Here is a 27,422-nt window from a genome sequence, read left to right on the forward strand (position 1 = left end):
AGTACGTCGCGTCGTGAAGTCGTCTTTCGTCGGTGCAGTCTTGGCTTCCTGACTTCCTCGGGACGGCGGCGCGTCGTCATTATGTCGTCGAGATGGTTTCTTCGGCGCTTTCGTCGGCGGCGGAGGATCTTCGTCAGTTCGACGAACAGCAACCGCACCTCCCTCGGTTGCTGCTTTTAGTTTTCCGGATATGGGCTCGCTGACCGGCCCCGGGCTGGGCCACTGTATGGTCGGCGCTGCGGCGACAGGTAGCGGCCTGGTGATGGCGAACGCGACGGTCGTCGAGAGCTCCATTGAGTAGCGGCGAGGTAGTCGGCGATGTCACGTGGGCGCTCTCCAAGCTGTGGACGCGGTGCGTTAACGGCGAAACCTCGCAGTCCCATCTCTCGGTATGGGCATCGTCGGTAGACGTGACCTGCCTCTCCGCAGTGGTAGCAGAGCGGGCGGTGGTCAGGAGCGCGCCAAACGTCAGTCTTCCTCGGGTAGCTGCGCTGGGTGACGGGTGGGCATGCTGGCGGCGGCGGTGGTGGTCGACGGAATTGCGGCGTTACGGGGCCCTGGCGCGGTAGTGGAAAGGGACCTTGACGGCGGGCGACGGCGGCGTAGCTCATCGCTTGCGGCTGAGGCTGCGGTGGTTCTGGTTGCACCTCAGGAACTCCAAGCGATCGGTGCACCTCTTCTTTTACGATGTCGGCGATCGAAGCCACTTGAGGCTGCGACGAAGGCAAGACCTTGCGCAGTTCTTCGCGCACAATGGCCCTGATGGTCTCGCGCAGATCGTCCGTGGCCAGTGATTGAATTCCTGCGTAGGGGGTAGAGCTTGTACGGCGGTTGAATTGCCGGTTCCGCATTTCGAGTGTCTTCTCGATGTTCGTCGCCTCACTAAGAAACTCTTCGACGGTCTTCGGTGGGCTTCTTACCATCCCGGCGAAAAGTTCCTCCTTCACACCACGCATGAGTAGGCGAACTTTCTTTTCCTCGGCCATATCCGGGTCGGCGTGGCGGAACAGACGGGTCATTTCTTCCGTAAAGATGGCAACGTTCTCGTTTGGTAGCTGCACTCGGGCGTCCAGCATAGCTTCGGCCCTTTCCTTGCGCACGACACTTGTAAAGGTGCACAGGAAGCCGCTACGGAACAGGTCCCACGTAGTCAAGGTCGACTCCCTGTTCTCAAACCACGTTCTGGCGGCGTCTTCTAAGGCGAAGTAGACATGCCGCAGCTTGTCGTCGGAGTCCCAGTTGTTGAATGTCGCGATTCGCTCGTAGGTCTCCAGCCAAGATTCCGGGTCTTCAGTCGCTGCTCCATGGAAGGTCGGTGGGTCCCGGGGTTGTTGTAGGATAACGGGGGACGCTGGGGCAGCCATTGAGGTTGTCTTGACCACGATCTTCTTTGTCGCCTCAGGTAGAAGTCCGTGCTCTGGGGGCAGGCCTTGCAGTCTGCGGCTAGCACGCTGGTCTTGGGCGGTGTCGGTTTTGTCCTCGGGCTTCGGGCTTGGATCGCGGCTTTGCGGGGGCGTTCGGTACATGAACGCACAAGCACCTCCACCAGATGTCACGTGGTGGTGACGTTGAAGAAAGAACACAGTAGCAATACTGTGAACAAGAAAACTAACTTTTATTGGGCGAACCTGTGCCCACAAAACAGGCTACACTTATAGCGCAACGATAGCGGCGAACACGCTCGGCGATCGTCGAAAATCTGCTCAGCGGGGCAAGCGCGTCGGCTTTTATACAGCAGTCGTCGAATGTTCCAGGCTAATCGCTGGGACCCGCGCGTATTCCACAATGTTCTACGCCATTCGCGTCAGGCGATGAAATCAGATAACATAAGGTTCGGCGACAACAGACAGCCGGGTAGAATCATCGATAACTTTCCAGAAACGTCGGATACATGCAGGCGCGTCCGTCGCTGTGCGATTACAGTTGTTAAGCGGCGAAACGTGGTCGCCCGATAAAGATAAGTACACGTGTCAATATGTATATATATATATATATATATGTGTGTGTGTGTGTGTGTGTGTGTGTGTGTGTGTGTGTGTGTGTGTGTGTGTGTGTGTGTGTGTGTGTGTGTGTGTGTGTGTGTGTGTGTGTGTGTGTGTGTGTGTGTGTGTGTGTGTGTGTGTGTGTGTGTGTGTGTGTGTGTGTGTGTGTGTGTGTGTGTGTGTGTGTGTGTGTGTGTGTGTGTGTGTGTGTGTGTGTGTGTGTGTGTGTGTGTGTGTGTGTGTGTGTGTGTGTGTGTGTGTGTGTGTGTGTGTGTGTGTGTGTGTGTGTGTGTGTGTGTGTGTGTGTGTGTGTGTGTGTGTGTGTGTGTGTGTGTGTGTGTGTGTGTGTGTGTGTGTGTGTGTGTGTGTGTGTGTGTGTGTGTGTGTGTGTGTGTGTGTGTGTGTGTGTGTGTGTGTGTGTGTGTGTGTGTGTGTGTGTGTGTGTGTGTGTGTGTGTGTGTGTGTGTGTGTGTGTGTGTGTGTGTGTGTGTGTGTGTGTGTGTGTGTGTGTGTGTGTGTGTGTGTGTGTGTGTGTGTGTGTGTGTGTGTGTGTGTGTGTGTGTGTGTGTGTGTGTGTGTGTGTGTGTGTGTGTGTGTGTGTGTGTGTGTGTGTGTGTGTGTGTGTGTGTGTGTGTGTGTGTGTGTGTGTGTGTGTGTGTGTGTGTGTGTGTGTGTGTGTGTGTGTGTGTGTGAAAATCAAAGGCACGGAAATTACCCGGAAGGAAGAAGTTCGGTTGTTTGCTCTGCCATGTGGCAAAGGAAGAAAGATGATGATGATGATGATGATGATGATGATGATGATGATGAAAAGAGAGAAGGCAGAAAGATTAGTATCAGAACGGAAATCGGCGCACGAAATCGGGAGATGCAACACGTCACTCATCGCGGTCCACCTCACGTTCACGTAGGCGGAACGAAGCCAACGGGTGCTCTGGTGGCTGCCTTTGGCACTCACGTGCGTTGCAACGTCCTCTGCGACCACCGTCCAAAATACTTTCCACTCTAGCAGCGTACGACTGTCCAGCGTCTCTAAAGCGGTACACAGTACCAGCCGCTCCTTGAGAAAACGTGCAAAGATGCGCAAAAGACATAGTGGAAGGGTACAGCGTGAGAACCGATGGAGTCAAAGGACGCGCACAAAGTGTACAGGCACCTCCTTTGTCTCCGTCGCTTATCGCGCTGTAGTCTCTCACTATGTTCAACCAACAAGTCCAACTAGTTACTCTGCACAAAAGACATGTGACCGATTCATCGCAGACAGGACATAGGAGACGAGTACAATAAGCCTGGCACTAATGCACTCGTCAGAGACGACATATGCGAATGCTGCTACTGCACTGCCTACAGAACACGGATGCAAAGACAAAATCGACGTCGTTGTCATAATAACGATCATCGTCGGCCTAGTTCGAGCAGACTAAATGTCGAGTACATCGCTCGCAGAGCTTTTAGTGTCCCAGTCGTTCTTTAGCCGAGCCAGACTTCTGGCTGCGACTTTCGCAATGTCATCCCTCTGTATAAATTTATGTTGCCATCCAGTGTGTCTCGCCAATCCTTCACTCCCAGTCTATTACACAAGGGAGCACTTGTTGTCTATTACATAGGCAACATAGGCACTGCTTGCTTGACTTTGCGCAACTTCGTTTCTTCATCCCGAACTCGAATGAAATGTCGTCTGCTCGAGCTGCATCTCTAATGGATTCCCTATCCCTTAACGCAAACTGATGGAGATCGACAGAAAAGCCCACTAACCTAAACATAACCAGTAAAAGAAACTGCAGACAATTCGGTTCAGGTCTAGAGTGAATGTGTTAGAGTGCACAAAGATAAATCCGCAGAGGAAAAAAAAGTAGACTGGGCGAGCGCTGCGCTTCCATTGAACTATATTTTTTATTTAGGCTGAGAACACCGGCCCAAGTACAGGATGCAAGTAGACTACATACCTTGGCTTATAAATTATGTCGTGCGTACGTGTTTTCCGTTTATTTTTTTCATTCATGACCATATAACAATTCTGGTATTCCGTGCATTTTATGTACAAAAGTGGTATTGCATGAACGTAGTTTGTGTGCTTGAAGCTGTGACTGCTGCGCAGAACGTGTTTATGCTACTTTCTTTCTTTTCTTTTCATTTTGTATTCTTTATTCTTGTCACGGCTTCACGAGTCGAACGTGCCGCTGTGGACCGTGCCGATGAGCAAGGCATAGGAGTTGGTGCGTTTGACAAAAGTTCATCGCAAGAAATAACGATAACAACATTGTGATTCACGATGACGGCGCAACACTACCAAGACGAAAACGCACAAAGAACTGAACAGAAATATCAAAGTGCACGCAATTTCACTAACAACACAACTTCGGCCTACAGAAACACGCAGTTACCCGCCGTGGTGGCGTAGTGGCCACCGCGTTGCGCTGCTAAGCCTGAGAGCACGGGATCAAATACCAGCCGCGCCGGTAACATTTTGGTGAGGGCAAGACGCAACATGACACTCGTGTACAGTGCATTGGGTTCACGTTAAAAGGAGCCCCGAGTACCCAATATAATCGGGAGTCCAACACTACGATGTGCCTCATAATCATATCGTGGTTTTGTCACGCAAAATACCAAAATTCAGACCTACAGTTACACGTCAGCGGGTTGACACATTCCGAGAATGAGTTTGAACGTAGAGGAGTTGGTGAATTGGATTCCCAGACACAAGCGGTGCAATATGGGTCGATTCGCATCACTCGCACACGTTACCTGTCTCTAACAACGCTATAGTGTCGAGCGGCTCCAGGGAGAGAGAGAGAGAGAAAGAGAGAGAGAGCTTCTGTATTGGAAGGCACATATTTTTTGCCGGCGTGCTCACAACCGCTACATGCTACCGTGCATGGGTAGGGGAAAGCGGAATGCAAGGTCGAAGACGCTTGTGGAAAAAGGAAAAAACGGAAATAAGGGGATCTGCACTTTGCTAGATATAGAGCGAAACACTCGTCTACTATCGGAACGTGATTGACTAGCGCTCCCAAATAAACTCGTGCGAGCTCACCGCCTACAGTTCTTGAATTGCAGTACGTGCCCTAGCGCAATTAAGACGTTAGTTGGTGCATTCTCGTTAATTAGTTGAATATGTGTTTCGATTTCTTGTTGCTAATAATGTCCGCCCGTTCGAATGATCCAGCTGAGGGACAACAATTACGGTATCTGCAAAAGGTGATATTTAAACATTCCGGGAAAAAGAAATGAAAATTATCACCCTGGATATGCGTTGCTCAAGTTCCTGAGGTCTACAAGCCTTCGTGATAGACATTAAAGATGTCGCCAGGTACTGCGGTATCGTGTGCGCGATTTAGATTGTTCCTGCTTCCTTCCCATCCTTCCCCACGTAACCAACCAAAACAACATCAGGTTAGCATTTCTGCTTTTCCATACGTGAACGGTAGTGATATATAATCTAAGTCTAAATTTGATCGAACGGTTTGTATGTATGTATGTATGTATGTATGTATGTATGTATGTATGTATGTATGTATGTATGTATGTATGTATGTATGTACTATAATATATGATACAGGATATGTGATGTGACGCATGATGTATAATGCGACATGACATAATTGTCTGTATGCGTAGTATACCTTTTCCTACCCCTTTGTGTAATGCTTTATGCCCTGCAAGTAAGTAAACAGATAAAAATAAAACAAAACAATAATAATTACATCCTTTCTGTCTTTATTATTTTTTTTAGTTTATACAGGTATCTTAATAATTTCCCGTAGCCAGCAGCTCAGTTCCGCCTACTGATACAAGACGTGAGGGGAGGTCTCGTATTCAATTTTTAATAGCACTATTGTTGTGAACGAAAAGAAAAAGACACCACCGTTCTTCACCCGCCACAGCCTCACGAGTGTCATAATTAATTCCGGAGTCCCGCTAGCCGTCCGGAAGTCAACGCGTTCGCGCACGCTGTGGTCCGGGAATTTACGAGCAAGGCTTTACTTATGTGCAGCTCTTGCTTCGCACTTTACAAGTTGAACACTGTGACACATTCGCGTAACTTATGGTGGGCGGTCACCTTAAAATTTATTTATTTAATTATTTATTTATTTATTTATTTGCCTTCTTTCAGACCCTTAAGCACCTGTACTATTTCTCTTCTGTTTCACCCGCCCCCCCCCCCCCCCCCCCCGGTCATCTGAAATAAGCCGCAAACCAAACAGGCAACGAAAACAAGTTACGGCCGGTGCGAGGTTATGTAGAGAGCCATCACGGCGCGTTTGTCACCACGCAAACAGCCATATATCCAGCGAGCGCGTATAGATCAATGATTGAGAGCCATAGAGGCATTGGCGATGCGTGGTAGGGCGGCAACGCCTCCCGCAAGGTCGGTGTCAGGCTCGTCAGACCGGGCAGAGGATTTATGTCTGCCCGGGTAGGGGGAGGGGGGAGGGGGGGGGGGATCGCGACGTTTTCTTAGTCTGTAAGCGGGAAAGATTGAGGCAATGCGTTCTGGGCTCTTTTCCCGTTCTAGTTTGGATGCCGTTAGACCTACGACGTCGGGCTGTGACTGCTGGCTCTCGTAATAAAAAAAAGGGTGCGTCAGATTTTAGTTCGGAGTTGGCGTCGTCGACCGGCGTCGACCACGCGGCGTGTTACGCGGACTGAATTGCGAGGCTGTGACGAGAGGGGACTTCCTTGCGAAATATGTCGCCGCTAATACCGCGCAGTGCAGAGGAATCTGCGAAGTGTTGTGAAGCAATAGCGGGTAGGCGGTGACGTCATCTAGGCCACCATTTTGTTTTACATCCAGCCAGGAGGAAAGCTGTGCTTTATCTCGAACAGCTTGTCTCCAGCCGCACAGGGGTAACTGTGATCAGGAGCAGCAAAATGGCTTCCCTGACGAAACTTTAATACGCCATATGAACTTGCGTGGAGAAAACCGTAGCGGCGAGTGCCCGCTGTACAGCCAACGTCATACTTAACCCGAGCACACCTCAAACGTCTTTATTGCTTCTCCAGTGGATGGTTTTAAAGGTTTATAGTTCCTTGAATGTGCTTGCTAGCCTAGTGCATCTTGCTTCCAAAATATTGAATGTTTAATCCTTACGTATGGAGTTTCTGAGTTAAGCTATCAAGTTGCTAGAGATGTGCCTTTATTGTTCGAACCGAGTCTGGTGACGGCTGCGCTTGTCTGAATTCAATATTCCACCTGTAAAGGGCCGTTATAATTAGAAATTTCGCCCGAAGGGATATGTGGCCCGAACCAGCACAATTTCTCTAAGTGAGCACTGATGAAGGACATTACATAACTCTACATCGTATGTCATTTTCTTCGAAACCTAATCTGCAATTCCCTCGCAAAAATTAAACAAAAGCAAACCTCATCGCCCTCCATTTATTCTTCTCTCTATTTCTCTTTCTTCAACTAAATGGTTATGTCCCACTCAGTTAGATGGCTCATCTATTCGCTACATTGCAATAGCCGGCCCACTACTTTAGTGACTATGGTGTTGCGCAGCCTACGGTCGAGTGCACAACTTCCACCCCGATTGCAGCGGCCGCATTTCGATTGGGTCGAAATGCAAAAACACTCGTGTACTTAAATTCAAGTGCCAGGTAAAGAGCCCTAGATGGTGCGCCTCAATTTGCAATGCCCCACTAACGCGTGTCTCGTAATCACATCTTGATTTTGGCACGTAAAACCTCCTAATTTATTAAATATAACTATTGAAATAATTGGCTCAAAAATCTGCCACTTCTCGACTCCCAGGCAGCGCAGACCATATAGAAGGCGGAGCAAGGGGCGATTTCAGACGTGGTAAAAAAAAGGGTAGAGAAAACAGGTCGTACATGCATCCTTTCAAGATGTTTGACAACCTTAATGCGATTAGCAATCTGTCTTACGATTTGAGCGTAATTGCCCGCGATATGTCTGATGCGATAATTAAAGTGAGAAGCGACACATAGCATGTGACCAAAGCTGGCACCACAGAGGTTCGTTAAAAGTGGGGCATTGCCCAATGGCACGTACTCTGCGACCCTAGTTGCCGTCAACAAGGTACGTTGAAGAGCGCCCGTACCCGATGACCCAAATTGGTCCGACGGTTGGTTTTCGAACTCCTTTCCTCAGCACAGTGGTTGGATGCGTTAACGATTTAACAAAGGTGGCCGAAGTCGGTGGGAAATACATACACACATACACACAACACGCATAGACACATAGATACGTAGGCACATGACCCGAACTGGAAGTTCCCGAAGAATGCTAATCGCAATAAATGTGTGTCCTGTAAAGCGTGCACCACCGCAATTGTGATGTTTATGCGGAGAAGCAACACATCTGCTGAAACTGAGCATTATTGCTGAAAGAGAGGGGGGAGGGGGAGGGGTAAGGATGAGGAAGGCAATGAAGTCAATGAAACGACCGTTCGGTTTACTTTCCTACTGAGTGGCTAAAAAAAAGGAGGACTAGAAAGAAGAAAAGGGGTCTTGGTTACCAATAGCGCAATTCATGCCTTATATGTCATGTTCCTTTTTATAAAGTGAATAGATTTCTTTGCCCGTTTCGTGGTTTCCTGTTGGTGGTTGTTGCTCGCACTTTCAGCACAAAGGCACCGACGCAAAGGACGCGTGCCCTCTCGCAACCGAGTTGCGGGGACGCATTCGCCGCCGAACTAGCACTTTGAGACGCACTTGTGTTAGCTCTGGGGCCTCTGAACATTTAGATGGTGTATGGGAAAGGTTAATGAATAACTGTCTTCCTCTTCTCCCTCCACCCGCTTCCTCTGTAGCGGCTGCGAGAGAGGAGGATGGCACTCACCTTGTACACCGGCGCTCGTGCGGATTGGGAGGGTACACATACATGAGTAATCTGCTTATAGGCAACGCCACCTACGTTATCGCTACAGATGCGCTAGCTCACTGTTCGGCATGATGAACAGTGCGTCGTGCAGTGTTTGTGATTGCGACGAGATCATATGATACCTGTTGATCTACTATCGCCCTCCCCCTCCCCACCCTCTTTTTTTGACAATGACAGAGAGACATTGAGTGCCGCTTTAAGTCGACTGCATGATCAAGTGTTCATAGAAGAAGGAAAAATACTGGTACCAATGGAATTTATAGCAATGCACGCTGTCGGCTATAGGAGCACTGCTGCACTTTTTGAAAGTCACGTCCGTTAAAAAGAAGCTATTTACTGGTAATTATAAAGTGACAGAGAGTTGTCTTTCTTTTTTCCTCGCCACACGTATAATAGCACTGAATAGGAAATTCATTTTTGTTGAGTGAAATTCAACTGTGTATATTTTTAATTAAAAATGGTTTTTCTTGTTCAATCATTGTTTCTTCCTGATGTCGAGGACAATTGACTCTGTACCGCTCTTCACCCGAAGCTTCGCCATTCATTCCGATGGACCTTGCATTTTCGCCCGATCCCAGTCGCTTCGTGATCGACTCTCTGCAGGTGGCGTAGCTTGCGTCCTCCGTCGTCGTTGTTCGAAAACCTGAGTCTAAAATGAAATATTAAGGTTGTTTCCTAAACGTGACTGTCATGACATATTTCCTGCTCTTGCAGTACACAAAACCAGTGGATTCGAGATATGTGTTGGCTACTCCAAGGGAGCCGTTGCTGGGGGGGGGGGAGGGGAGGGGGGGGGCGATTTGGACACAATCTATTATGGGGACGCGCCATTCGAGACGCAGTTAAAGTTTAGAAGCCCAACCAGTTTAAAGAAAGTTGTCTGGAACGTAGCTTTCTCTTTATTTTCTTCTTTGTTTTGCAAGAAGCGCATCGTCTCTGTATACTTGCAGGATGGACACTTGCCTTTGAGAAGCGCTCTTATCAGTTGACGACGTAATTAATGCGGGTCGACTCACCGTACTCGTCGTCGTCGTACTCTTCGTCATCGTCGTCATCGTCCTCCTCGTCGTCGTCGCTACTGCTGTCTGCACACTCAACGGTCGGGCGTGCCGGGCGACCGGGCGCCTGGTTGCGGCTTCCCGCGCTGCCGGCACCACAGCCCGAGGTGCGGCACTTGAGGAAGCAACGGCGCTGGGGGGCGCTCGCGTCGCAACTGGCGTCTGCGCATCGTCACGGAGCAATGGAAAGAATGGAGTCACAACGATTATTTTTTTTTCTTTTTATTGAACAGTACGCACACACACGCACACACACATGCACACGCACGCACGCACATGCACTCTCACGTGAACACGCGAACACGCACACACAAGCACGCACTCTCACGCGAACACGCGAACACGCACACAAACCCACATACACACGTAAGCATGCGCGTACATACAACCAATGCCTCCTTCACTAGATGCCAGCCGCGTTGTCCGTCAACTCGGTTCCTGGCCCTCTCCCTTTTCTCTCCTCCGCGAAAAGGCAACGAGCGCCGCTTGTGGCGGACGTCTGCAACCTAGATCACGTGCTGCGGCCTCTGAGATTACCATGGCATCTGTTGTCATCTCGGAGGCCCGCGATAACGCTCGCTAAGAGACGCCCGCGCATATAAAGCCGGCGGAGCATTCAGCCGCCGCTGCCACATCCGCCGGAAGTTGAAAAGTCAACGAGCGCCGCCTCACGGAATTTATGCTGAACTAACTTCAACTAACGGAACCGCCGCCGCAATGGGAAAGCGAGCAACGCGGCTGGCATCTAGTAAAGGAGGCATTGATACAACGTACATACATACAAACACAGCGCGAACACTCACACACACGAACTTTCATACGCACGTCCACACAGACGCACGCACGCGTACGCAAGGACACCCACACCCACGCACTTTTACAAAAGAACGCACAAGCTTATACGAGCAACAAACATCCGCGAACGCCAGAACGCATAAACACGAGCTCATATGCAGCTGCACTAAGACACAACGCACACATACGCAGACATACGCACACACCCAATGCGGATCATCGTATATCACTACCTATTGCCAGAAATTACTGTGTAATCTTTCCAAAAGGGCTGCTGATGTTCTTTTGAGCTTCTACACTTATTAAAGCGTTCTGTATGCGTTGTCGAAATAGTATTTGCTCTCCGTATCATACGCGCGGAAATGATGCGGGTACTTGTTTCTCCCTATGGATAATAATTAAGCCTCGTGGACGCGTCGGAAAGCATGCGGGCCCATATCCATCAAAGTATTCACTTGTTCATACCATTTTAGGAACTTCGAAGTTTGTGTGCCTTCATTGTGAAATACTGGTACGAGAGTAAACGAGAGCATGCTTGAAGAATTTAAAAATAAGGATACTGAATAGCTAGATTGCCACCGTAATGCGACCCTGGACGTTCTCGGTATAAACACTCTAAAGAAAATCTACACCTTTCGGTGCTTATCTTGTTCTCAAACAATGATAATCTTCTATCTTGCACGCATCTCCTTCGTGTGACGCTGTGATCCCGGCACCTCAATATACCGAACGGCATGAGCGTATCTGCGTGGCATAGAGTACCTAACAGGGAAGTAGCGAGCGTAAAACATTAAATAAAGGAAGTGCACTCAATATTGATGGCTAATATTGTTTTGGGAGAAGGGTGGACCGAAACGGTGTCAATATTTCTTTTTACACTGTATACTCGTCGCACAGCGACAAAAAAGGACAGCAAAACGCTGGATGACACGCTAAACTCGCAGAGCTCAATTCGGTAGTTTAGAGAGTTTCAGCGAACTAATGTCTGAAAAACTTAGGTCAGTACGAGACCACTACAGAGAGGCTTACACTGACCCGCCATGGGGGCTCAGCGGCTATGGTGTTGCGGTGCTAAGCATGAGAACACAGGATCGAATCCCGGTGGCGGCGGCCACATTTCGATGAGGTCAAAATGTGAAAGCGCTCGTATGCCATGCTTTGGATGCACGTTAACCAACCCCAGGTGGTCCAAAATTATTCAGGAGTCTCCTACTATGGCGTGCCTCATAATCAGTTGGTGGTTTCGGCACGTAAAACTTTATAAAACCCCATAAAGCCATAGAAAGAGACTTACACTGGACGACTCGCATGCAGCAGACTTATAATAGAAAAACATTTGAGCTGCTCGATTTTAAAACTACTCTTTGTTTTGCGAATGATCCTGTACTTCGATGAACACGGCTCCTCTTGGGCCCGCTGCTGTCTCGACGAATAACTCGAGTACGCAAAACGATAGAATTAGGACGCGTCCGGTGGTGGGAACGAATATCGGACTGCCCGCAAAACAGCGCGATGCTCTAAACGTTAGGCCACAACCAGGCACACACTTCCCTCGTGCCAATGCCAAGTAACTGTTTGAGACGGTTGGCGGGAGTATCACGTGGCGTAGCTCGTGCGTAGCTCGCGCGACGACGTATGAACGAAATGGGCCAATAATATGCGACCTTAACACTGCATTTCGCGTGTGAAACCGTCCTCGCGACATCACCAGCACGATGACGTCACGTCTCACAGTGTGCATTTGCGTGGACTGCTGTTCGCATTTCGGCACAACATGGGGACCGTGTTGTTAAAAAACATTACGTGGTAATAAACCTTTACCTGCGCGCTGTATAAACATAAACGTTGCGCAGTGTTGCAAGTTACATAGGGTGACAACGCAGGCAGTTGTATGCATCGCACTTAGTATTACAGAATTTCATTACCCACTTGACGACACCTTTGCTCCGCATAGAACCCCACATGTACATCGAATGCGCATATTTCCTTTTTGTTTCTTGGTATTCACTTGAGTCTTTTGCCTCTGCGTTCTTGCTAAGTACCCTTTTTAGCTACGTACGAAATTCTAAGTACACTTCTTCCTTGGGTTTTCTCTTTCTTTCTTTCTTTCTTTCTTTCTTTCTTTCTTTCTTTCTTTCTTTCTTTCTTTCTTTCTTTCTTTCTTTCTTTCAACGTTTACCGTTGACGCACATCCACCAATTAACACGGCGTGTCGGTCCTCGCCGTTCGAGCCCGACGCTTCTACCGAGGTCTCACGGCGGGTAACGCCACGGTACGAGTTTATGCACCAGCAAAGTATTGCCCGGACTCACCTTCTACATTTAGGCCGACACAGCAAAGCCGTCTGAAACACGGGAAACAAATCGAAGGCATACTACCAGTCCATCCCAAGCCGGGCTTCTAAATCCTGCCCACCTGCGCGGCAATTACAGCAACTGGCTTTCCAGGGAGGGTTCCTACCCACCTTTCGGAGCCTGCTTCCCAGATAGAAAGGGAAGCGAGATACCTTCGCTGGACTATTTCACAACGAACGCGGCCTTGAACGCAGCAGCCTGGTCTCTATCCTTCTTTTTATTCAGGTATTGTTAAATTAGCGTGCGCAGGCTCTGCGAAGCGAGCACGCAGATTCAACAGGGCGATCACACCTGCGAGACGCCGCAGCGGACGACGGTTGTGCAGAGTCACGCCATCGCGTTTCACCGGAGGGCCCTGCTGTTCTCAACCAGGCATGCCCCTGTTTCTAAGAAAGGCAACTGCGTCTCTCGTATTGGTCATATATAGGTGCTTCGTGTTTCCAAGTGACGCCACCATGGACGTCACCGACGGGTTCTCAGGCGTTCGTGACCACCGCTTGTGTGTGTATATTGTTCTGTTCGCGTTCCAACGTCAACAGATGTGTTTGGGTTCGTTCATTTCGAACCACAAGTTCTACTGCAAAACAAAAAAAAAGTTATGGAGTGGAGCTAGCCTCAATCATTTATATACATCTCAGACCGCGAACAAAGTGTTCCGCTGTCGTCAGTGAAAGTCAAGACCACACTATACGCCAAAACTATGGCCTCCAAGTTCGCGTGCCATGGTACATAAAGTTCGGCAATCTCCGAGGTCAAACGAAATGGTTGCTTTCACAGACCTGCGACACCTCTGCAAGAATCAGTGTTGATATTCCATTGATTCTCAAGAGACATTCTACTTAATTATAAAACAAGATATCTATAGAACCGCTACAGAATATCTATTTTGGCTTTCGTAAGGGCATAGTGTTACAATGTTGAAGTCTATTGATAGTCGGAGAATAGCGATGCTTGTGTGATACCTGCAGTGCACCAATTATAGGAATGAAGCCTGCACGTGACTGTGAAGCCTCCGCGTTGCGTCCCAATACACAGCTTTCTTGACGGTCATTTAGGTAAGCGTCCCGGAATAATGCGCCGTTTTCCAGGGCTCTGGCTGTATAACATCGACGTCGTTTTGCATTTTGCATTGATGTCAGCACAGCGAACGAAACAAAGAAAGAATGACGTCAGTGCAGCGAGAGAACAGTAGCCGCATGGACATTTTAGCCAAATATGCAAGCGATAAAAGGTTTCGAAATTCGTTGCCGTGATCCGGCACGCGAAATCCATGGCGCTGCGCCCTTGCTCTACCGTGTTTGGGCGAAGCAGCTCTAATTAGTGACCCGCATGAATGGATCAGTGGCGCAAATAAGTATCCCTGCGATAGCAAAGCAGTCCTGGACCAAAAATGATTCTTTGTTTCGCATTACAACTAATCTGACGACCGCTCTCTCATCCCGAAAGATCGCAATTGTTCGAGCCGTCTACACTGCACAATGGCGACTGTGAGCGAAACAAATGTTTCGCAAACGGCGTAATGAAGGCAGTACCGTTAATAAGGGGTTCTGTTTATCCAGCTCTGCATTCCACGTGCTGCCCCAATTTCTATGCGACGTCTGTGATTATCCGAATCCAAAAGGTTTAGCAGCGAATGAATAACTACAAGTGAACTGTACGGTCGTAATGCTTGTAATACGGTACGAAAAAATGTACCGCGTCCCCCATCAGCCGGAAGTGAACATAGCACGGCATGATTGGAACGAAGTTTGATACAGCTAGTCCCCGGAGTAATTAGGGCCGCATGAAACGCCTTCCCAATGCGGCAAGCTCGCCGCTATGCAATGAATCGTGTTCGTAGATCAACAAAAGGCCGGCCTCGCCGCATGTGGACCGGTCGTGTTCTCTCACGAAAACCGGGAAGCGTAAATGAAACCAGAACAAAGCCGACGCACGTCCATGCGCCGAACATGACGGTGACGTCACGACGTGAAGGAGCTACCTCGGGTACCCTGTGTAAGGGTGCTCACTGTGTGTACCCTAGGCAAGGGCACCCTGAGTAAGGGTACCATGGGGTACCCAACAGATGGGGAGCTGCCTCGTCATCTGTTGGGTACCCCATGATGCCTCCTCATCTGTTGCCCTGGGCAATGGTATCCTGGGCAATGGTATCCTGAGTAAAAGTACCAACATCCACCCAATGAGTTAGTAGGTGCAAAGGCTGCCATCCTTATGTGCCCTTGGTATATCCAACGTGCTGACTTTGGTATCCAAATGGGTACCTTGCTTTGCATCGTTTTCAATCCTTTTCAATGCTAACCCGAAAGCGATTACCAAAAAAGAATGATTTCGGATAAAAAGTCGGTTGTATTTGAACTGCACGAAAGTTGTTAAAGTATTCTGCCAGTCATTCTCATGCTGGCCCAACAGCCATACTACCGACACTATCGTTAAAGTTCCCTCTATTTGCTTTTGTAAGAAACTCTATAGTTTTTTTTAGGAGACCCAGCACTTCGCGAGTTTACGGAGTTTCAGGACTCAGCGCCGAACGATGACACGCCCAATATTTAAAGCCGCTTTTCTCCTCAAAAGCGCCGGCTCCGCGCAGTCCGCGAGAGAGGAACAATCGATGGCTTTATCGGCCCCGAAACACCTGCTTCATCTCTGCGTGCGTTTAGATTAAAGCATCCCTATTTCGAAACGTCACATATCATCCATTATTCTTTACTTTCGACTGCATTGCGATCAACGCCGCTGAACTGTATTTTTTCCCTATTTATCGTTTTTTTTTTCCTGTTTGTCGGCCCGCTTCGGCTCGGTACGCATAAATAGTGCTCTCCAAGATAACGCATCTGACGTAAAAGCTCTGATTGAAATATATGATATTTAGAAACGTGTCACATAAATCCCGACACACTTTCTGATTGGACGTGTGCTGCAACTGTTGATAATACGTGGAAAGTGTTTTAGTAAAAGAATTTGCAAGGTAGCCGGCTGGGTGTTTTCTTTATGTGTCAGTATGTCGTAATGTAGCACAGTTTTCATCATTTTTCACAGCGTTTTACACCATCATTTTTCACAGCGTTTTACACCAGCCATATTTTTCGGGTATGGAAAGATGCTTTTCAAGTAAGGCAGATGTGAAATAGTTGATGTTTTTAAATCTGACTTTCCCGCAAGGAGTTTTCGCATGGAGTCGACATTGCGCAAGCTTGACAAAATCTCTAAGCTTTTATTGGTAGTGAGGACGCAAGAAAAGTGGTAACACTTGGTGCCCGCTCTCAAGGCACTGCTGGATATGCGCTGTAGAACCTGGTTACTGCTCCGTTCCATGATGCAAAATGTGCGTCACCCTTCGTGATAGCTTAACGGCTATGGTGTTGCGCTGCTAAGCGCGAGGTCGTGGGATCGAATCCCAGCCGTAGCGGTTGCATTTCGATGGGCGGGCGAAATTCAAAAACGCCCACGCACCGTGCGTTGGGGGTACGCTAATGATCCACAGGTGGTAAAAATTCATCAGCTGTGCCTACTACGGCGGCCCTCATGAAAAAATCGTGGTTCTGACACGTAAAACTAGCTGAATTCATGCAAAATGTGCATCAATGGCAGTATCCTTTTTCTTTCTTTTTTGGAAGCCGTAGAAGCGTCGGCGCATGGATACGGCACCAGCTATTTCTTGGCTGCATGAACAGTTGGTACAGTTATGGTCGCAGTTTTTCTTTTACAGGAAAATACACGCGTGGCTTACGTGAACGATTGAGTACAAAGGCCATTAATGCGTACACAATTATATTACAACATACAATTCAATACAGCGCAGCCAAGATACAAATAGACCATCGAAACAGAGCCATTCGAACGGAAACGGCATGATCACGTAACACACAAGGCGACAGCATCAATGAAGACCGCTCTTTTACAAATGTTGCTGTTACTAATCGCAAAATCGGGCGCGTGTTACATAAACCGCTAACTGTTATCTAAACTCAAACCGAGGGCCTGTTATCTAAACCGCAAACCGTTACCTAGGCGCCAACCACGCACCTCTTGTCTGAACCGTACACTGTTATACGAGTACGAAAAGTGCGCCTTCTGTTGACCCGAGCGAAGAAACAAAAGAATACGGAAAGAGAGAAAGAAAGAAGGAAATGGAAGAAGAAAGAAGAGAGATCTGAAATTTCACCGTCGAGACGATGAACGACAGTTCGCCTTCTCGAAGCGCAGCGGGCGCATACGAATCGTCCGTTTCGATTTGGCCGCTTCGGATTGAGAATCCCATTTGCCGTCTGTTCCTCTCTCTCTCACCTCGTTTCCACCCGTCGTCCACTTTTGAGTGTGCACCTTGGACTCCCCACGGGGCCAGTGCAAGGGCTCCCGCGGCACGTGGCCTCTGTAGCAGGCTCGAGCGGAGATTTAAGAGACGCGCTCCTAATCCCAGCTGACAGCTCGGAAAATGAAAGTTCTCAGCACGAGTTAGACGCAAGCGCGAAATGCACTCTCCAGTTGTCCCTACCTTCGGCTTTCTCTCTCTCTCTCTAGTTATCTCCCTTTGTTTTATTTTATTTCTATATATATGTTTTTATTTTCGACTTTCGAAATCGGTGCCCTCAGCCCCAGTGTCCACTATCTCGAAGATGTCCTCTCGAGCCGCTGGGACAATTCTGAGGCTCCTCTACTGCCTTGGCTAGTGTATGCCGCCCTATGCCTAGTTCTTTATTTATTATTATTATTATTCTAGAAGAATGAAAAGGTAGGCTACATTAGAAGCTGTTGCGCTATAATTCTAAGTTTATTATTCAGGCAACAATAAATAAAAAACAGGAAGAAAACATCACGAACTACTTTACCCACGCCACTACGTCATAAGCATGCAGAGGGCGCTTTCATGGGCACTAGAACCGAAAGCGCTCGACAACTACCCAGCGCACAGAAGTGAAAGGGCGCACACAAGTCCCTTGCGGACGCATATGTGAGGACAGCAAATTCCTTGAAGAATAAACACAACCTATAGATGGCAAAACACGTCATGTAACTTGCAAGCGCCTTTCTTCAAGCAATTCTTTTTCGTTGTTGTTTGGTCGTTGTTTTGTTTTAGTTTGTTCTCGTTGTAAGCGTGAAGAGACGTTCTCTCAGTACACATCCCTGCCCGGATTCAAGAAATCTTTTTTTCTTGCGCAAGACTTATTGATAGCGATTTGCTTTCCAGCCCGCTGACAGTGTCGCTATTGCTTAGCAAGACTTGTTGCTGGGCTAGTTCGTTCATTCTATATAGTAAAATTAAGTGAGTGCCAAAAAAAAAAAAGAAGAAAGGACACGGCCAAAACTGAACACCACAAGTGCACGTTGTTATTGTTTTTTAGCACTGGTGGTGTTATAGAGCGTTTGTTTTGTTTAGATGTAGGGCTTTCAAGAAAGAAAGAAAAAAAAAGATCAAGGAGAGACAGGCAAAATATTAAACTGCGATAAATGTGGTAAATACTGATTACTTCAAGCAGGCTTGGTGACTCTTTGCTACTACCCCGTTTCGTAGCGTATGCCAGTAGCAATCATCACCGTCATCAACAAAACAACCAGCAATTCCAGAGGCTTCTTTCAACAAGGCCCACGATATCTGCGCCTTGCTCGCCCCTTCTCGCCAACATGTAACCGAAGCGTCGTTTTCGATGCAACAAAGCACATACAGGCGCATGACACTGCTACGGAGACTTTTATGACAAGCATGCCGCTTCGAGAAGTTCATTTTTTTTTACAGAAAGAGAACTCTAGTGCTACCCGCAGCGGTAGCTGAGTGGCAATAGCGTTGCCCTTCTAAACTCCATGTGAGGAGTTTGGATCCCGGTCGTGGGGGCGGCCACAAAAACCTGATTCGGAGTTCCACACTAAGGCACGCCTCGTAAACAAAACGTCCTTTCGGCACGTAATACTCCTGAATTTATCTTAAGTATCTCTGGCGCTGCGATTGATCCGCTATCGTGAGAATGGTGGTCGGTGCACGGGCTTGTGTAATACCTGTGCTTATGCCTTCAAATGTTCTTATGCCCTTTTTCATAAGGCTTTATTATCCTTATAAGTTTCCAAGCAATTTTTATTTCTTAAGCACATGAAACCAATAGGTTTCTCTGCGCACGAGCATGTTCTTTGAGATTTGTTTTGTGTTTAAAACGAATTGTGTTTGTCGTATTTATCCCTTGTTGAAGTTGACCAATTTATGCAAAGTCACGAATCCGTGTTAGACCAAAAGAAGTTCAGGCCGAATCCATGCATTGCCGTTTCATTCCCATGCTGCCCATACAGGCGCACTTGGAGCTCCCGTAGACGCCAGCGCCCGAATTCTTTACAATAATTTTTTTTTAATTCTACGAGGACATTAAATCGCATCAATCAAGCATTCGTTTTAGATTGCATGCCGATGTACGCATACTAAAGTCACTCACTCACTACAGAGTGACCTCTATAATTTCAGGCCCTGCAGGTGGCGCCTTGTGCTCTGCAGTAAATGGCGTGCGTTGTAAGGAAGCCCGTTACGTCCCCCGTCGTTCAGAAGAACGTGCCCCCGTGCTATGCGAAATAATCTACACCCTCATTACAGCGGCGGAACGACGGAGCGCTCAATTTGCATGTCACTGAATTAGAGATGAGCAGCCGATCTCAAGAAACGGTGAATTCTCATCCAAAAGAATGGAGCACGCGCCAAGCAAGAGAAACCGTTGACTCCACACGCCTTCCTGTGCTCTGAAAGTGAGACGGGCCAAGGCTGCATTCTCATAACGTACGGCTATTGTACATCGACATATTTTATCGACGCATCCTAGAAGGCAAAAAAATTTTTAAAAACAATGTGTTCCTCGCTCTCGTTTTAACGACTCGAAGCGTGGGCCTGGCCTTAAAAGAAGCGGCGGAATCGATGCCAACGCCTCGAGTGCTTTTGCATAATTCAAACGTGGAGTAACCAGCATCATGGTTATGGCCTGCGGTGCTGGCGTTTGTCCCGGCCAGCGCATGAAGCTATTCAAAAAAGCATATAGCCGTAACATAGTGCAAAAGCGTGCCGGAGCAATAGAGAGACGACGGAGTGCAGGGAGGGACTCTCTTTAACCGTCGGGATAGAAACCCGTCTAACGGTTTGCGCAAGCAACTCAGTGTCGGAATACCTGCATCACGCGAATTTATCGAGACGCATTGCTGCACTGTAAAAAGATCAACGTCCTTAAGGATGCTTTCTTGTCGCACTTGTAACATCCTTACCATTAGGGCCTTACACAAATTTATAGAAAACGACAACGGTGCTCTAATCAGGCGCGCGATGACAAAAATATAGTTGAAAACTATGTAATCATTATGACAGCCTTGGGAGCACAGAAATTTCCGACACAAGTGTTTCACATCTCTGCCTGTGAAATTCTGTCGCCATCTGCTCGCAATGGCAACGCCACGCAACATAAGTTATCAGCGTATACAAAGGTCCTGTTCCTGCGCATCTGATCGGTTCTTCAGTGTTGCGAGTGCGGTGGTGCGACTGAAAAAAAGACGAGCAGCGAACGGCTCGCCCAAAATTGGTTGCTTTTCGAGAATGGCAACCATTTGCGACTATTCGCGAACGGTCGCTTTGCGACCAACTTGGTCGCGCGACCTCTGTCAATCGCCGGTGTGAATGAGCCTGAAGGCTTTTGCTAGCCACATCCCCCGTTGTGGCTACGGTGGAACGTCTATCAATCTTTCTTGTTTGTTTGTTTGGTTGTCTGCTCGCTCGCTCGCTCGCTCGCTCGCTCGCTCGTTCGTTCGTTCGTTCGTTCGTTCGTTCGTTCGTTCGTTCGTTCGTTCGTTCGGTCGGTCGGTCGGTCGGTCGGTCGGTCGGTCGGTCGGTCGGTCGATCGGTCGGTCGGTCGGTCGGTCGGTCGGTCGGTCGGTCGGTCGCTCGGTCGCTCGGTCGGTCGGTCGGTCGGTCGCTCGGTCGCTCGGTCGGTCGGTCGGTCGGTCGGTCGGTCGGTCGGTCGGTCGGTCGGTCGGTCGGTCGGTCGGTCGTTCGTTCGTTCGTTCGTTCGTTCGTTCGTTCGTTCGTTCGTTCGTTCGGTCGGTCGGTCGTTCGTTCGTTCGTTCGTTCGTTCGTTCGTTCGTTCGTTCGTTCGTTCGTTCGTTCGTTCGTTCGTTCGTTCGTTCGTTCGTTCGTTCGTTCGTTCGTTCGTTCGTTCGTTCGTTCGTTCGTTCGTTCGTTCGTTCGTTCGTTCGTTCGTTCGTTCGTTCGTTCGTTCGTTCGTTCGTTCGTTCGTTCGTTCGTTCGTTCGTTCGTTCGTTCGTTCGTTCGTTCGTTCGTTCGTTCGTTCGTTCGTTCGTTCGTTCGTTCGTTCGTTCGTTCGTTCGTTCGTTCGTTCGTTCGTTCGTTCGTTCGTTCGTTCGTTCGTTCGTTCGTTCGTTCGTTCGTTCGTTCGTTCGTTCGTTCGTTCGTTCGTTCGTTCGTTCGTTCGTTCGTTCGTTCGTTCGTTCGTTCGTTCGTTCGTTCGTTCGTTCGTTCGTTCGTTCGTTCGTTCGTTCGTTCGTTCGTTCGTTCGTTCGTTCGTTCGTTCGTTCGTTCGTTCGTTCGTTCGTTCGTTCGTTCGTTCGTTCGTTCGTTCGTTCGTTCGTTCGTTCGTTCGTTCGTTCGTTCGTTCGTTCGTTCGTTCGTTCGTTCGTTCGTTCGTTCGTTCGTTCGTTCGTTCGTTCGTTCGTTCGTTCGTTCGTTCGTTCGTTCGTTCGTTCGTTCGTTCGTTCGTTCGTTCGTTCGTTCGTTCGTTCGTTCGTTCGTTCGTTCGTTCGTTCGTTCGTTCGTTCGTTCGTTCGTTCGTTCGTTCGTTCGTTCGTTCGTTCGTTCGTTCGTTCGTTCGTTCGTTCGTTCGTTCGTTCGTTCGTTCGTTCGTTCGTTCGTTCGTTCGTTCGTTCGTTCGTTCGTTCGTTCGTTCGTTCGTTCGTTCGTTCGTTCGTTCGTTCGTTCGTTCGTTCGTTCGTTCGTTCGTTCGTTCGTTCGTTCGTTCGTTCGTTCGTTCGTTCGTTCGTTCGTTCGTTCGTTCGTTCGTTCGTTCGTTCGTTCGTTCGTTCGTTCGTTCGTTCGTTCGTTCGTTCGTTCGTTCGTTCGTTCGTTCGTTCGTTCGTTCGTTCGTTCGTTCGTTCGTTCGTTCGTTCGTTCGTTCGTTCGTTCGTTCGTTCGTTCGTTCGTTCGTTCGTTCGTTCGTTCGTTCGTTCGTTCGTTCGTTCGTTCGTTCGTTCGTTCGTTCGTTCGTTCGTTCGTTCGTTCGTTCGTTCGTTCGTTCGTTCGTTCGTTCGTTCGTTCGTTCGTTCGTTCGTTCGTTCGTTCGTTCGTTCGTTCGTTCGTTCGTTCGTTCGTTCGTTCGTTCGTTCGTTCGTTCGTTCGTTCGTTCGTTCGTTCGTTCGTTCGTTCGTTCGTTCGTTCGTTCGTTCGTTCGTTCGTTCGTTCGTTCGTTCGTTCGTTCGTTCGTTCGTTCGTTCGTTCGTTCGTTCGTTCGTTCGTTCGTTCGTTCGTTCGTTCGTTCGTTCGTTCGTTCGTTCGTTCTTACTACCGCGATGAAAACGTTGCAAGCAGCGCAGCACGCAGCGAGCAGACCACTCCGCCAACAAAAGCCAACATATCTGTTTGGGGCGGGAGAATAGAGCGCCGCACCCTTGATCCCGATCGAACGAAGGCGAACCAGAGCGGGTTTCTGAGTGACTTGACTGCCGAGCGAGACGGAGCTTGGCTTCAGACGCGAGATGCGAGCGAAGAAGACGCGTCGGCGTCGAAGAAACCTGCAGCGCTTGCCGAGGGACGTTGAGCCTGCTTCTCCGCAAAGGGGCCGCCGTAAGGGTTTATCGGGATCAATATGGAAACGACCCGAAGAAAGAACGCCACCGGAGTCTCCCAGTGAGAGCCTCGTGGCAAGATCGCCCCCATCCCTGCCGGCGCCTTCTGGATGCGGACTCGGAAAGCCGGCGTTGGTGTTCGGGTAGTGGCGAACGCGGTGGGCGATTCGGCGGCATGAACGCACGACGCTCGTTGTTTCTCCCATTGTTTGTATCGACGTTGAGCCTGCGTTCCATCTCCTGTGCCGTGGCCTCCGAGATTGCGCCGGCATGCCATCTCGGAGGTAAAGATAATTAACGCTGCAGAGTTTCCTGCGAAAATAACTAGAGGCGAAATGTGGCCCTAGTGTATACGGCAGCTGCTGCGGACTGCTGCTGGTATGTTGCAGTTCAGCCAGCAAGGAAGGATGGTTATAGTACATCGACTTCCCTAAACTACCTCCTCCCGTCTTCCTAACGCCTTAGTGGCTTAGCAAATCTAACTTTTTTTTGCAACAATGTATCGCGTTATAAATACAACAATCCGCATTGACTTCGCATGGGTGCGGAGGCTAGACGCTTTGCTGTGTCACGAGCCTACGAGCGTTTGGAAAGTTAGAAACGTAGAGCGTAATAATTAACGTCAGAAGAACGCCTAAATCAACAAGCCCGAATATTAGTAGGCAAAACTCATGTACTCGTCATCATTCCTCATGGTAGCGGAACAGTCTTAACGCCAGAGTTCCCTCTAGCAATTTTGTAGGAAATTTCATGTTTGATAGTTTCATGGTGAGGGTATCACTAATGCCTGAGAATTTTCTGCAAAGATTACTAGAGCGAACCCTGGCACTACAGTGTCCACCGAAACTTCAAGAGTGGCAGTTCAGCCGGCATGGCAGTCTGATCGTTGTACTATATGGATATGGCAATCGGCAAAGTGTAGAAAGGGGAAGGGGGCGGGGGGGATGTGAGCTTGGCCTACCTCCTGGCGGAAAGACGTCCTTTAATTAACTTTTGTTTCCATTTTTCTCGAAAATATAGAAATATTTCTACAATTCATTTTCCCAACTTCGTTTCCCATACGCTTTCAATCACTTCAGTATTTGGTGGCGTCATATTTTGTTGATACTTAAAATAAGAGCCCAACCGATTCCTGATGGCCCACTTTGGTCATCACTGGTCCAATACCATGAAACGCTCATATAACATCATCAGCATCATAATCATCCTCGTCCCCCCCCTCTCGCCCTCCTCTATTCTAGTCGCTCATTATTATTGAAGTTGCATTGTTTCCATTCCGCTCGGCTACAATCGTTCGGCATAATTTCTCTAACGTCGCTCCTTACAGCCTCGACACTGTCCTGCCGACTCGCACTGAGTTCTACGAGTTCTCATTGACATGTCTCCACTCACTTTCAAAACTCTCCAAACGCTTCGCATACCACTATGGTTTCGCGTCGCTTAGGCGGTTTCTTGCCTGATGAAGTCGCAATTGTTTTTTTACTTGAAGAAAGAAAAAAAAACTATAGGAAAATACAGATTATAGCGAGAACTGTCCGACATTCGAAAAAATAATTGTAGAGGCTGTGATAAACGCACTCGAAAATACAATCACGCCGACAGGCAGAACACACTTCAAACTAAAATCTAACAAGTTTCACAAGACGCACGCAACGTAACCGCAGCGACGATCGTAAGACGCCAGAAAAGAAAATGATATCGACAACACGAAGACAACGTAACAGGATAATGGAAACGACGATTACACTGAAAATTAAGTCATAACATACCATTTACAAAACGTTGTGCTTATGCACAGGCTCCAACGGGTGCGCTGGGCTTGTATGCATACAGTATATACGTATAGTGTTGTCCTTGTTCCCCTTCTCAAAACGTAGGGTAGCCAACCGGGCGCTTTCTTGGGTTAACATCCCTGCCTTCTCTTCTATTTTGTTCTTCCTTCTCTTATTCCATTTACAAGTCTTGTAATCGTTGGTTGGTCGCTTGTATAGTAATGCCAGTCCAGAGAGAGAGAGAGAGAGACAAAAGGGAAGGAAAGATAGGGAGGTTAGCCATTGTAACTACCGGCTGGCTACCCTGTGCTGGGGAAAGAGGTCCAGCTTCCCTCATTGGAACCATTCCTGAAAATGAGCGCCCTTTCGCTGTGAGTTGTGTCAGAGAGAGGGCGCACATTTTTGGCATGATTTAGGAGCATGCCTCCCTAAAATTGGGCCTCCTTCAAAGCCTGTTGTTGTGGTACAGCGGATACTGCCGACTGATTCTGAACGTCGTTCCAGTCCACTTTCGTTCATACTCGCCGAATTGCCCCTCTTCATGCCAGTTCTACAAGCACCAAGCAGTAGTGCTCAGGGCTTTTGACTCTCGTTCAAGGCACGACTTCCTTCGTCGCCGTGAAAACTAAGAATAAAAAAAGTTGCATCTCCTCGGTACCATCTATCAGTGAGCCAAGCAGCCGTTCCAACTTTCTCATAGTGCCAGTGTGAGACGGCGGCCCTAGAGGCTTGTTATTTTTCAGTTTATTGCAGACAGGAGCAATAAACGGCTTGCTGCCTTAAGCGTTTGGGACAGAAGTCAGCAGGCAAAAGTTCTCCGACGCCGGAATTAATGTTGAAGTTCCAAGGAACGCACTTATCTCTGAAGTAAGCACCTTTCATCTACCATCCCCCCTTTTCGTTTTTCCATTTTTTTATTCTTTTTTTATTCCTACAAAGACAGGCATTCGCAATACTTCACTGTGATGCATGGACTTCAAGGGCCGAAGCGCAGAACACTCGAACGTGCATTCTATTTATTCTGTTCCTCCTGCCGCTTTCGCTGTGCACTGCTCGAATACTCGGGAAAAAATGAGGGGAAAAAAGGGGGGTGGGGGGCGAAAAAGTAATTCCGAGCAAGTAAGAGGCTTTGAGCTGGTAGGCGTGCTTCTCCCGTTTCTCGTAGTCGCTCGACAAAGCCATCGGCCGACATGCAGTGCGCATTAGTGAAGTACCGGCGTCCTCGAGAAGTTCAGCGAGTGAGTCAAAGAGCACGCATGACGCAATAACCCCCCCCCCCCCCCCCGCCCCCCGCATATGAGTATTGCGTGCCAAACTTGAGCACGTACACAAGAAGGAGCAATCGCCTACGAAGATATGCGCAAGCTTTTGACGAGCCTCCTCGGAGCTAGCGCGTCGACACATTTGGGAATATTCTAACCTCGCAAGGCAATCGTATTTCGCCCTTCAATTGAAGTAGTGGTAAACAGGATACAGAGGCTCCTTCTATAACTAGCGATGAAGTTAGAAGGGCCTTGCAAGACGTGACCCGGGGACAAGTAGCAGGAGAAGACAGAATAAGAGTCAGCTTAGTCAAACATGAAGGAGATTGCATGCCTGAAAGGCTTGCGGCCCTTTATACGAAATGCCTCAGGACTTGAAGTGTACCAGAGAGCTTGAAGAATGCCAACATTATACTAATCCGTAAGAAGGGAGACGTTAAAGAACTGAATAATTATAGCCCCGTTAGCTTGCTTTCGGTGTTGTATAAAATATTCAAAAAGAACAGGGCAACACTTCAGTCAACCAAGAGAACACGCTGGCTTCAGGAAGGGATATTCTACAATGAATCCCATCTATGTCATCGATCAGGTAATCAAGGAATCTTAGGAGTGCAATCATCTTCTCCATATGGCTGTCATAGATTATGAAAAGGCATTCGATTTGGGAGAGATACCGGGAGTCGTAGAGGCATTGTGTGATAAAGAACTACAGGAGGCATACGCGATTATCTTAGGAAATATCTACAAAGATTCTACAGCTACCTTGGTTCTCCACAAGAAAGGTAGAAAGTTACCTATCAAGAAAGGAGTCAGGCAATAAGACTAGTCTCTCCAATGCTATTGACTACATGTTTAGAAGAAGTATTGGAGACGACATTGTCCTCTTCAACAACACTGCGTATGAATTATAATAAATAATTGAGGACCTTAACCGAGCAAGTGTAATAGTGGGGTTGAAGATTAATATGCAGAATACAAAGATAATGTTGAATAGCATGGCAAGGGACCAAGAATTCAGGATCGCCAGTCTGGATATAGAGTCTGTACAGGAGTATGTTTACCCAGGTCAATTACTCACAGGAGACCCTGGTCATGAGAAGGAAATTTACAGGATAATAAAAATGGGCTGGTGTGCACACGGCAGGCGTTACCAAATCCTGGCTGGGAGCTTACCACTGTCGTTGAAAAGAAAAGTGCACAGCCGTCACAGCATTCTACCTGTGCTAACATATGGGGCAGAAACTTGGAGGTTAACAAAGAAGCTCTAAAACAAGTTAAGGATCGCGCAAAGGTCGATGGGACGAAGAATGTTAGGCGTAACGTTAAGAGACAGTCAGAGAGCGGTGTGGATCAGAAAGCAAACGGGGATAGCCAATATTCTAGTTGACATTACGAGAAAAAAATGGAGCTGGGCAGGTCATTTAATGCGTACCGTAGATAATCGGTGTACCATTAAGGTTACAGAAAGGAATCGCAGTCGAGGACGGCAGAAAACTAGGTGGGGCGATGAACGAGGAAATTTGCAGGCGCAAGTGGGAATCACAT

At 48.3% G+C, this 27,422-nt stretch overlaps 1 protein-coding gene across 2 annotated transcripts in view; it reads right to left on the reverse strand.

Annotated features, from left to right (window-relative positions):
- LOC126525680 (uncharacterized) overlaps positions 1-27,422 on the reverse strand; it is a 228,720-nt gene that overhangs the window by 54,920 nt on the left and 146,378 nt on the right. For both annotated transcript variants that reach the window (XM_050173592.3, XM_050173593.3), the window contains exon 2: positions 9,846-10,049. In XM_050173592.3, the coding sequence (XP_050029549.1) occupies positions 9,846-10,049 (204 nt within the window). The remainder of the gene's footprint in view (positions 1-9,845; positions 10,050-27,422) is intronic.

Source organism: Dermacentor andersoni, chromosome 8, assembly GCF_023375885.2.
Source record: "Dermacentor andersoni chromosome 8, qqDerAnde1_hic_scaffold, whole genome shotgun sequence".
NCBI classification, from domain to species: Eukaryota; Metazoa; Arthropoda; class Arachnida; order Ixodida; family Ixodidae; genus Dermacentor; species Dermacentor andersoni.